Here is a 12111-nt window from a genome sequence, read left to right as displayed (position 1 = left end):
GAGGGTGGTCTGTATCAGACTATAAACTGGAAGGCAGTTTTACCCACTGTTAGTTGCACATGGATAGTCTCTGATGCTTCATGCTGTGCCACCAACCTGGAGGTGTGGGTATCTTTGAATATTGATACTCCCCCTCCTTTTCTAGTTCGGTCCAAGTTTTGGGGCTGAAAAGCATGGTATGAGGTATAATCTGGTAGTGCTGGGGTGCTCTCGGGAGCCCTGAACCAGGTTTCTGTTACTGCACAGATATCGATGTTCTCCATGCTAAGGAGAGTTTCGAGTGCGTGCATCTTGTGGTTTAGACTTCTTGTGTTGAATAGCATTACTCTTAGTTTCTTATCCCTTGTGATACCTATGGAGGTGGGTTTGTCTTTTGAGCCTTGCCTAAAGGCACTATGGGGGTAGCAAGAGTCTTTGCCAATATCTGAAAGCCCAGGGGTGACTGGTGCAAGCCATCCTTAGCGAAGCATCGTGGCTTGTCGAGCATATCATCCCAGGCTGACAGGCATTGGATCCCCTTTGAATGACGCCAATTGCTGAAACTGATCATCTTGTCTTCATATTGTGGCATCATTCTTGGTGAGGGTAAGATGTTACTCAAGGTCAGGGTCATACCGGCCTGGGCTACATGCTCAGAGAGCTCCTCTGTCTCCATGTAGTCCAGGGAGGTATGTCTCAGGTCATTCCCACCAGCATGGACAGTGACAGTCATATTTGTACTTGCCTTGGAGTGACCCGAGTGCTTGTGTTGTGGCAGATCCTAGCACCCGACAGGCTGCTCACCGTGACCTTGTTCAGCCTGGTGAGCAGGACGTCAGTGTGCCTGAAGATAGTCACCTATTTCAAGTGTATCAGGTGTGTTTAGCCTTAAGGGCTGTGACTGTTTGGCACACTGGCTTTGTGAGATGTGTGGCACATGTTTTGTTTTGGGGTAGCGGTTGCTTGGGTGTCTGCTTTGGAGGTCTCTGCTGCTTAGGCAGATCTTTATTTAGAGCCTCTGAGTGTTTTTGTGTGATCGTGTTTGGTTTGCTGTCGTGGTAGGTCTGTGAGACTGGAGTTGTAGTGAGTGTGGTTTCCTTCTCCTGACTGGTTATGCCAGTACTGAGTTGAGAGAGCTTGGCCTCCAGTTTGGTTATATGGTTGCATCTCGCACATGTGTTGGGAGGAGGAGAGGGTTGTCTGTGTACATGAGGAAGTTGTAACATTGCCTCAAGATTCCCAGATTCACCAGCTGGACCGGAGAGATTGACAACTGACCTTTGGACATGCTAGAATAGTATTGGGAATTCCTTTATAATTGAAAACAAGGGCCAATGGGGAACAAGGTACTCAAGGTGAGTTTGTGAGGGTGTAGTGCTTTTAATTTTTTAGTGCTGACTTTTTTTATATAATTGCTTAGTGAGCAAGTGCCAGGTAACAAGTGCAATGTGTTACAAGTAACTTAAATGCAAAAACGACAAACAGTAACTTTCAAGTGAAACAAGGAAATAAGTACAGTAAGCAATGCAGATATCACTAGGGATCCACAGAAGCGCTGAAAAGCCGCATTTTAGGTGGAATTAGCGTTTCAGGGAAATAACAAGCAAACAAGCATACAAACAAAGCTAGATTCAGCAGGCCTGGATCTAGTCTATGCTACAGCAAACAAGGTGTACCAATTTCAGTAAGAAGCAGTTCAGATATGCATGCACTATAAGCCTTTAACCAGAAATTCCCAGCTCAGGCCAGAGTCCAGCCTCTCCTCCCACAAGAGTGCAGACCACGAATCCTCTTAATGTAAAATAACTGGCCTGAAAGCCCAAGTGCTTAAACCAGAATTAATACACTTTTAGAATAACTGACACTGAGCCCTCAATCAGCAGTTCCCAACTTAGAAGGATGTAAGCTACCTGTTCTGCCACTACAGTGCAGACCACAAACCCTCTTAATGTAAAACTGGTCTGAAGCCCAAGTGTGTTAAACTAAAAGGCTTCGAATGAGTTACACCAAGCAGTAATAAATACAATTGAGTACTTTTAAGATGACGCAAAAGCAAAATAAAGTAGGAAGAAACACAAATACAGTAAAAGCAGATGCATTTTTTTTTTTTCAGAAAAGTAGCAAAAGCAGTAGTAAAAACAATTCTTATGCAGTGCAAGCTGGCACACTTGAGTATGTAGCAATATTAGTCCGCACACAGTTTGAAAAAATGTAATTAAATTAAAAAGGACTAAAAGCGAGTGCAGATGGGGTTTATTAGGTAGAATGCGGTAAAGAGATGGGACTGGGGGAGTGTCCTAGATCAAATCTACAGTGAGGCGGGCACTGCAAAAGCCACCAAATTTAAACTACAACCAAGAACAGGGGGGGGGGGGGACCAGTTTCAACACAGATGTAAGGAATGTGCAAATTATAAAGCCAAAAAATATTTACTGATCTCTATATATTTGCAGAGCAGTAAATCAACAGATATCTAAGCAACAATGTAGCTCTAATACAGACAAATATACTCTGCTCTATATATTTGCAGATAGTCTTGTAGACTTTTAAGGCTGTCTCAGGCGAGATGGTTCTACATAACATCAAGACGTTATGTACTCACCATACCGTTCGATGTATGTAGTCCATCTCGCCTCACATTCTTTCTTGCCCTCCCACCTTCCCCCTTCCTGGAGGATTTGGAGGTTAGGTTGTCATCTACAGAATCCCCTTGATTAGTTTATTCTTTATTCCTTATTATTTATATGACTGTGTGTGTATGGAGTAAAAATGATTTTCGCAGCAAACTAGATCTGGGGATATGGAGCAGTGCACCATGGGATACCCACTTAACCCAGCCAATGAGAGACTTCGAGCTAGTAAAATCTGCTGAGTCGGAGCCGATATTCAGCTCCAAATCCATGGGTAAGAATGTGAGGCGAGATGGACTACATACATTGAACGTTATGGTGAGTACATAACTTGTTTCTGCTCGTTTATACACACTCTCCTGTTTATTACTGGGAGTACTTTACCTTGGTTCACCTAGGAAACTGGCCATTCTTAGGATTTCAGTTTTGTGATTGAGATGCTTAAACTCCATCCTACCACACACACTTTCACATGCATATATATACTGTCTTGATGAAACTTTCTGTTGGTGGCATTGCAAGCCTTATTGGCCACAGAACGTCTACTCTTCCATGTAGACAATGGCATCTTTAAAACTAATCCTCTTACAGCAGATGTTCTGAGGCATTAGTGAAGCAGATTATTCACCTACTAATTTGCTCCTGAACAGCAGGCGGTAACCCCAAAGTACAGGAAAGACTTCACCATTTGCTGGATGTGTACAGGTTTTTGAAATGGACGAGCTTGCAACAGCTTATGTTCTCAAATAAGGAAAGTGCTTTTTTTTTTGTTTGTTTTAGAAATCTTCCCACAGGGTATTTGAAAGGCTGCTACCCAAATATCCATCCTCCAAAACATTGCAAGTTAAATTTCTCCAGGAGCTGGCCAAGTTTTGCCACTTAAGAACTTGTTGGCTGTTTTAAGACCTTCGGAATGGTACTGCTATAGCACTTTTCATACTTGATACTATTGCAGCAATGATCCCTGCAGTAAACCCATTACAACAATGCAATGACATGCTGCTGCCATGTATATATTTGGGTCTCTGCTGCTTTAGTGAATCCCTCTCCTAAAGATCCAAGAAAGGGAGGGCATGGGAGACCTAATCTAGATGCATCTGAGCAGGTGTACACTGTCTCGGGTGTCTGCAAGTCTGAGGTGGAGGTATGGGTGGCTTAATGCCTGTGTAAGCATATTTGGCGAGGTCCAGAGTATGGCTGGACCAACTAAAGTAGAGCAGACTGCTTTCCACTTTATGACCATTTGTATGTGTGGTGGGGGAAGACCACCTCCTGCTGTGGAAGCTGGATGATTAGCAGTCTTTCACTTGATGTGAATTTGTCCATTAGTACTACAGCAGTGATTCTAGTATTGGAACACCTGTTGCTGTGGCAACTCATTACACACCTGTACCCTCTGAGAAATTGTGAATTTGGTCTAATCTAGTTGCACTTGAGCATTAATGAAGGTAGGAGCATCATGGGTAGTCGGACGTAAAATGGTAGGAATGAACAGTGGAGAAAATCTACAATAAGGTACGGTGTATCACTTAGTGCCACAACCGCCATCACAGTTCAGTGAAATGTGGTACCTTGTACTTGATGCTCAATATGTGTGAATATACTTTCTAGGCAGTAGGGTATTGCACTTCAGTCTGATGGCATCATTTCAGAAGTTTAGGCAGTAAAGAATTAGTATGCAAGTACTTCACAGCCACAGAACCAGCATCTGTAGGCATTGAGCATGAGCAAGCTTGCGTGTGCATCTTGGTAGGACTCGTGCAGCCCAGCTTGTGTAACTCGCTGAAAATGTCCTAGTGATACTGCTGGGATATGTGATGGTACTTGGAAAGATTGGACAGCTAAAAGCTGTAGGCCTTGTCGAAAGGGCAGCAGTGTATTTTGCTGGCTGGCAGCTTGCTAGTGGAATTACTATAGCTTTGAGTCTAGGAGAAATTTTTGACTGCATGAATCTGGACATGATCTACATAATTTTATGCACTTGAAGATGCAGAAGTTGCAGATGAAAAAAATGCCTAAAGCTCTTTGAATGTCTTAACTGTTCCTGTGCAATGAATATGGTTGACATGCCAGAGAAGGGGTGGGACTGTGGGAGAATCTTCTTCCAGTAAGGAGTATAGTCTAATGAATAGAAGTAGATAACAGACCTAGAGTATCCACCTCCTGGATTTTTAGGTTTGAAAAGTGGTGATTATTTGGGCAAGGCTGTCTGAATTCAGGGATGCATAACTGTATGAGCATTTCTAGTTGGGGAAATTGTTCCTTCTGCTTGCAGTTCAATACCTCAAGTTCTTGTCACTCTGAGGATAAAATGGACTAAAAATGGTACAGGCTTTGTACCAGAAATCACTAGCAAAGGTCAGATCTGAGTGGGCAAGTCTAATTTGGATTCTTTTGTACACTAACAATTTGGCATAGTCTGGGTGGATGGGGGAGGGAGTACAGACGGTAATGTTTTCCACTGGTATGTAACTTTATGAAAATGTCTCAAAGTTGTGGGGAGAATTCAAGTTGAGATAAGTGAAGTTCTCTTGGACACGAGTATAGAAAAGGCTAGTTGCAGTCTCGAGTGAATCACCTGACCAGGTAGGGCTGAGCAGTCCTGATCTGTTTTACATTTGTCACTATTTTTACTGCTTGCAACTGCATCAGAGTTGGTGCTTGTACACCTAGACATGTAAATGAAGCAGTGTGCTGACGTGGTCTAATGTTTCTCTTCTAGGCTGCACCTGGTTACCACATGGCCAAAGCTATTATCAAGCTAATAACCTCAGTAGGAGATGTGGTGAATAATGATCCAGTGGTTGGAAACAAGTTGAAGCTTATATTTCTGGAGAACTACAGAGTGTCACTAGCTGAAAAAGGTAGGGCTGATGTATAGTTGCAGTTTTTGGGCAAAACCTAATGTAGATCAGTTGTGCTCATTTGTATAACATTTGTATTGTGTAGTCTTAAAGATGACAAGCGTTTTGCAGCCTTTTAGTTAAAACTATTATGCTTATTCCTTGTACCAGTGAGTGACTTTTTTTTCTTGTGCCATGACAATTTCTCCTTTTTGAGGTTCAGGGGTTTAAAGGCTACTTCTAATAAACAGTTTTAACTGATGCACACGTTTGTTACAGACGAGTGAAAGCTGGGATTGCATAGTGAAATTAGCCAGTTGATGTCTGCTGCCATATAGCAGGACTAGCTACCACAGAGGTGCTTGTGAATTTCCTTTAGTGTGGGAGGAGCAGAGATCTGTTCCTGCCATTAACTTGTTACTTATCCAAGTCAGCAGCTTTCTTTATCACGGAGTTTTAGTGATCTTTTTTTTGTGGATTTTTCATTTTTGGCATGTCCTCCCAAGTTCCAACACCCACACCCAGCTGAGACTAATTTGTGTACTTCATCCGTACACATTTTTATTGTGGGTTTGTCCTGCTTCAAAGTACTATAAAGTAATCTGTCATTGTATTGTATGAGTTTTTTATCTCCCTTTTGTTCTACCACCTTTCTACTCGCTCAGTCTGCCACACTTGAGCTGTACAAATTATCGCCGCTACTGCTTTAATGTTGTAATCTAATTACTATGCTGTGCCATCTCTCAAGTACATTTGTATGATACTGTATCTGTCATTGTTGCTCATTTCTCCTAGAAATAGTCTTCCTCTTGCGTCAGGCTTGGTCATGCCTGAAAACAGTTTGTGGACAATCTGTGCGATGGTCAAATGTTTCCGCTTCAGATTATTCCTTTTTAACTAGACAAACTGTTTCTATATGCAGGCCACGTTTCCTTAACTGTTTCTTAACCTAGATGCGCATTTTTGTTAACCAGATGCAAAGTTCACATAACTAGCAATTCCTCTGCATGTTGAGATTTAAATATGAAAACTAATTGTATAATTAGCAGTACAAATTATGGATCTCTGCAACTTGCAGTGCAAATTTGAAAATCAGATGTTCTTCGTGTTTCACTTTTGCAGTCATTACATTTGGGTAATCTGCTTGTAGGTTGCCCTCAGTCGGCCTGATTAACAAAGTCTTGCATCCTGTGTCGGTTGCTGTCCCTTCTATGACGTCAGGGGTATAAAACATGCAGCAGACGCCATTACATTCTTGCTGTGCAGTGCCTGAAGCAGAAGCAGTTCGCAAGTGCCGGTCGGCCGAATCCTGAAATTTTCATTTTCGAGTTTCAGAACTGAAGTCTTCAACTAAAAGCCAAGTACCCTGTTGGGGAAACTTTTTTTTTTTTCTTGCTCCTTACCAATGTCAAAGTTAATTGCATTACTTGTGGAAAGCAAATTCCTAAAAAAATTTTCATTCGTATTTGTATTCCTAGGCCCTGACCACTAAGTACCTTGCTGTCAATTTTGTGCTTTAATCAGCACACTAGCAATCTGTATATTTTTGCCTCTAAATATTTCACTTTGTTTAATTATCCAGAAATGTCAGCCATTCGACTACTGGGATTCTGAAAACTCAAGACAGGCCGCCGAGGTCCAAAACTGCCGACTACTCTTCTAAGCCAGTCGCCAGTTCACTGGTACTCTGAGGTGCGTTTGCAGCCCCTGATGCCCGCTACTTCTGATTCGCAGGCCTCTACTGACTCATTCTGAGTCCGGTATGCCATGAGATACTTCAGCTGTGGAACCCTTGGATGTGTCCGGAGCTGCTGTGCAGGCACTGGCTTCTGAGGGTGTATTCAGGCCTACGGACTTGCATATTAAATCAATGCCTCTTTCATTACTAAGGCTTAAATCTTGATCCATGTCCAAAAAATAGATGCCCAGACCACATGCTCAGGCCTCTATGCCTAAAAAAAAAATGATAAAAATGGCTGAAGTTCTAGTGACTCTAATCAGGGGTAGCCAACCCCGAGTCCTAGGGCTGAGTTTGATCCTGATTCTTCTGATCAGGATTCTGTTTTTTTTGACTTCTGATGACCTGGATTTGTCCTTACTTATGAGGATTCTGATTCAGAGGACTCTATTCCCTCCGCTTCCCCTCCAGAGGATTTTTCTTCTGGGGAAATCTTACATACTCTAAGGGAGCATTTTCACTGGGGAAGCCAGGAATGTTCTGATTCAAAAAGAGGCTTAGGAATTTCCTTCTACCTCAGCATAGGTCTTTGGCTATTCCTCCTGTACTAGATATTGTTGATGATGCTTTCTAGAAATCCAGTTTGGCCCCTGATTCCCTGCCTCCAGCTCCCAGTAAACCTGACTGATACTACAGGGTCCCAGAGTCTCACTAGTTCCTTTTCAAAAATCCTATTTCAGATCCAGAGACTTTCACAGGGGCCCAAGGGCATTAAGGCTTCTGCTAAAAATCCTACCCCTTCTGATAGACTCCTGGGAGCTGGATAGATGGGATAAAGGTTTATACTTCAACAACCTTGGCAATTAGAGCTTTAAACTGCCAATTTCACATGTTAAAATATCAGCAACATGTTATTGGACTGCTTAAACAGAAAATGACCTGATTGAAAAATGACTTTCAGAATTTAATGCATTCTGCCGAACAAGTTGGAAAACATGCTTTGCAATGCGGTTTTAATTCTTTAGAGGCCTCTTGCAGGGCTGCAGTTACTGGGTCTGTACTTGGAAGGCATGCTTGGCTTAAGGAGCAATCTTTGCCCGATCATGTGAAAGCTAAATTGTTGGATGCTCCTTTAAATCAGGACTGCCTGTTTGGCAACAAGGCTGAAGTTCTTAAAGATGGAAGATGAAGCTAAATCTATGCAAACTCTTAAAGACCATTTAGAAGTTCAGCCTCCTAGATTTAGTAGGCACTGGCCCTCTAAGAATTGGTCCTTTCCAGCCCCTTCCAGGTCTTTTCAAGCCAAACCCAGACACAGCAAAAACTCCAGGTTTCAGTCCCAGGGGACTCGAACTAAGCAGTGGGGGGCCTCCCACTTCCAAGTCTGGGAATAACAAGACACCCCCTATGGTAAACTGTCTCAATGACTTCCTTTTAAAATTTCCAAGCACTTCTGACTGCCCCTTTGGGGGGGGGGGGGGATTGCTCTTCATGCAAAGACCTGGGAACTCGTTACTCAGGACAAATGGGTTTTAAATAGTGTCCCAGGGATACAGATTTCACTTCCACACGTTGCCAATGCCAAGTGGGTGGCCGGACCTACCCCAAATCAGTGGGCAGAGGCTCAAAAGCAAGTACTTTCAAGAATGGGGACTATTCCTATTCAACTTGTACCAGAAGAGGAAAAGGGACAAGGTTTCTACTCCAGAATTTGCCTGGTACCCAGAAAAGACAAATCATGGCGTCCACTCCTGGACCCATTTCTTAAACACCTTTCTGGAAATTCCGAAATTCAAGATGTTGACTCTTAAATTACTTCCTATGCTTGGCAAAGATGCCTGGTTGGCAACACTGGATTTAAAAGAAGCATACCTGCACATCCCAGTCGGGGAATCTTGCAGAAGATACCTACACTTCAAAGCAGGCTACATGCACCATCAGTTCTATGCACTGCTCTTTGGCTTATCTACTGCACCCAGAGTATTCACAAAGTGCCTAGCTCCAGTTATTGCATTTTGCAGGAAAAGAATTATTCAGATATACCTGGACAATTGTTTAATTCAGGCAGAAAGCCAGGACATACTTTTGAATCATCTGGTGTTTGTAAAAAGGGTTCTAACTTGTCTGGGATACACCATAAACGAAAAATCACAGCTGGTACCCTGTCGAATTACATTCCTGGGAGCAAGCTTGAATAAAACTTCCCAGATGGCTTACCTCACGCCAGGAAAGCAAATTCATTTGACAACCTACTTCATACAAGTGGTCACAAAAACCCTGCTATCTGCAAGACAAATACTGCAAGCCTTGCCATGGCCTCCTGCATTCTTCTCATTCCATATGCAAGACTGCATATGAGGAAACTACAGTGGTATCTAAAAAGCCTAGGGAGTCTACATTCTCACAGCTTAGAAACATTCCTATCACCTTGTCTACGCCTAGAGTTCTTTGGTGGGTAGAGGCTTGCCACCATAACAAGGGACTACCTTTCACACCACCACTCCCCTGCTGCCTAAACCCTAACAGATGCATCAGACTATGCATGGGGGGCTCAACTTGCAAGTGCATTCAGGGCAAATGCACTTTCATATTAATCAAAAATGTTAGCTGTACAGAATGCTCTGACAGCCTTCAAGGACTAAATTCTTCCAGGACAACTAATGGTAAAGATGGACAAACACAACTGTTATGTGATACATAAACAAGCAAGGGGGATACACATTTTTACCACTCTGCAGACTAGCCATGGCATTGTGGAACACAGCCTTGAGCTACCAAGTGCACCTGCACGCTCAGTTCCTGCCAGGAAAATTAAATACACTGGCAGATGGACTAAGCAGAAACCTCATGGACCCACACGAGTCGAAACTGGAACAAAGCATTTTCAACATGTTGACAAGTGAATGGGGGAGCCCAGATATAGACCAGTTTGCCCCCCCCCCCCGAAATTACCAATTGGACAAATTTTGCACAAGGACTGTCCACAAGCAAGGCTGGAAAGTTGATGCTCTGTCCTATCGGTCTATGCCTTCTCCCGCTGCCTCTGCTCTCCAAAGTACTACTAAAAGTCAAACAGGACAAATCAAGGATAATTTTGATTGCTCCAGACTGGCCGCACCAACACTGGTACCCCCTCCTACGCAGTGTCACTCATCTCCATGGCACCTGCCTCAGCAGGAAAATCAGATTCTGCACCCTCCGCTTCCAACACTGAACCTTGCAGCCTGGCTAATTAAATTTTCTCTTACCATCCCTCAGCAAACCTGTGATGGATGTAATTAGAGGAAAGGAGGCCTAGTACTAGAAAATTTTATGCTGAAAAATGAAAAGGATTCTGTACCTGGAACTCGTATCAAGGGATGAGCACTGCAGTGCCCAATTTACCTCAGATTTTACAATACTTAATGGAGATGCTTCACAAGGGCCTGTCTCCTTCTCCCCCCCCCCCCTCCATTAAAATCCACGCCTCAGACATTTCAGCTCAAACACAGAACCTCCCCTCTTCTCTCATCCACTGCTCAAGCAAAAATATGTGACCACCCAGGAGAGCTCCATCCGCAGCCTGGGACCTTAACTATGTATTGGAGAAACACTCTACCTCCTTTCGAGCCAGCTGCTACTGCAGACTTGAAATTTCTTTCGTGGAAAACAGCTTTCCTTTTTCCTTTTAGCAATCACTTCAGCTAGAAGGGTATCTGAATTACAGGCCCTTATGGCAGTAGAGCCTTTCATCATCTTTCATGTGGACAGCGTGTCACTCGGAAACCATCCATCCTTCATGCCCAAGGTGGTATCCAGTGTGGCTCTTAATCAGTCCATTCATTTGACAACCTTCTTTCACAATCCACAGAATAAAGGGGAACGGATTCTGCATTCCTTGGATGTGCACAGACTTGGATTCTACTTGGACAGGACTAAACCTCAAAGAATCTGAACTGCTGGTAGCATTTGCTGCAGGGGCAGAGGGGAAGGCTATTTCAAAACAATTTCTTAATGGATAAGCCATTGCATTCATTTCTGCTATAAGCATCATGGAAAACCCATCCCCCAGGGTATCTGACCTCACTCCACCAGGGCTGCATCTACTTCTACAGCCTTTCTCAGAGGCGTTCCTACCAGGGACATCCTAGAAGCTGCTACCTGGAGTTCTGCACATGCTTTCACCACGCATCATTTGCCAATTTTCTCTAAATCCAAAGCTGACTTTGCCACTGCAGTCTTGCAGGGCCTTATAGCTGGCCCTAATGCTATCTAAACTCTTCCTCCTAACCATAGCTTTGGGAATCTACCCAAATGTAAGACTGCAACAGTGAAACACTCAAAACATAGTACAGTTTTCTACACTTACCATAAATGTAGATGTTGGAGTGTATTCACTGTTGTAGTCCTGGTTATCCTCCCTCCTGACCCCTAACTACTTTTGGCTATATCTCTATTTTCCTTTACTATGCTTAAAAGCAGTGGCGGCTAGTGACTTCACATCAAAGGGGGGGCTGCAGGAGACAGGTGAGTGGGTGGGGTCAATGGGAATGGGTGTGGCCAACTAGAAAGGGGGAGGAGCTATGCTCAAAACCACAAAAACTTTAAATACGCTGCACTGGGTGCCAAACAATCATGGGAGTCCAAGACAAAAGTGCAGAAGAAAAAAAAAATTCAATCCATTGGCTGCATGACTGCTTAATATCTAGATGGAAACAAAGGATGTGAGGCATGATAAAATAAATTGCTGTTTAAATACATTACTGGAATGCCAGTCGGAATAAAGTATAAGAAAAATGAGCCGCACTTAACTCAAATCATTTCTCCTTGCACTCCAGTTCTAATTATAATTTATATTTAGCTTACATTACTGGAATGCCAGTCGGAATAAAGTATAAGAAAAATGAGCCGCACTTAACTCAAATCATTTCTCCTTGCACTCCAGTTCTAATTATAATTTATATTTAGCTTTATTGGAGTACCAAGTAACATGCTGAAAGTG

General features: G+C 43.1%; 1 protein-coding gene across 1 annotated transcript in view; it reads left to right on the top strand.

Moving 5' to 3' along the window:
* Positions 1-12111, top strand: part of PYGL (glycogen phosphorylase L) — a 292076-nt gene that overhangs the window by 211382 nt on the left and 68583 nt on the right. Inside the window, exon 16 of the mRNA XM_044074307.1 lies at positions 5332-5473. Coding sequence (XP_043930242.1) covers positions 5332-5473 — 142 coding nt within the window. The remainder of the gene's footprint in view (positions 1-5331; positions 5474-12111) is intronic.

The sequence above is a fragment of the Protopterus annectens genome, chromosome 6.part0, assembly GCF_019279795.1.
Source record: "Protopterus annectens isolate FY-2018-M chromosome 6.part0, PAN1.0, whole genome shotgun sequence".
In the NCBI taxonomy this organism is placed as follows: Eukaryota; Metazoa; Chordata; order Ceratodontiformes; family Protopteridae; genus Protopterus; species Protopterus annectens.
This window is presented reverse-complemented; position numbering and strand designations above follow the sequence as displayed.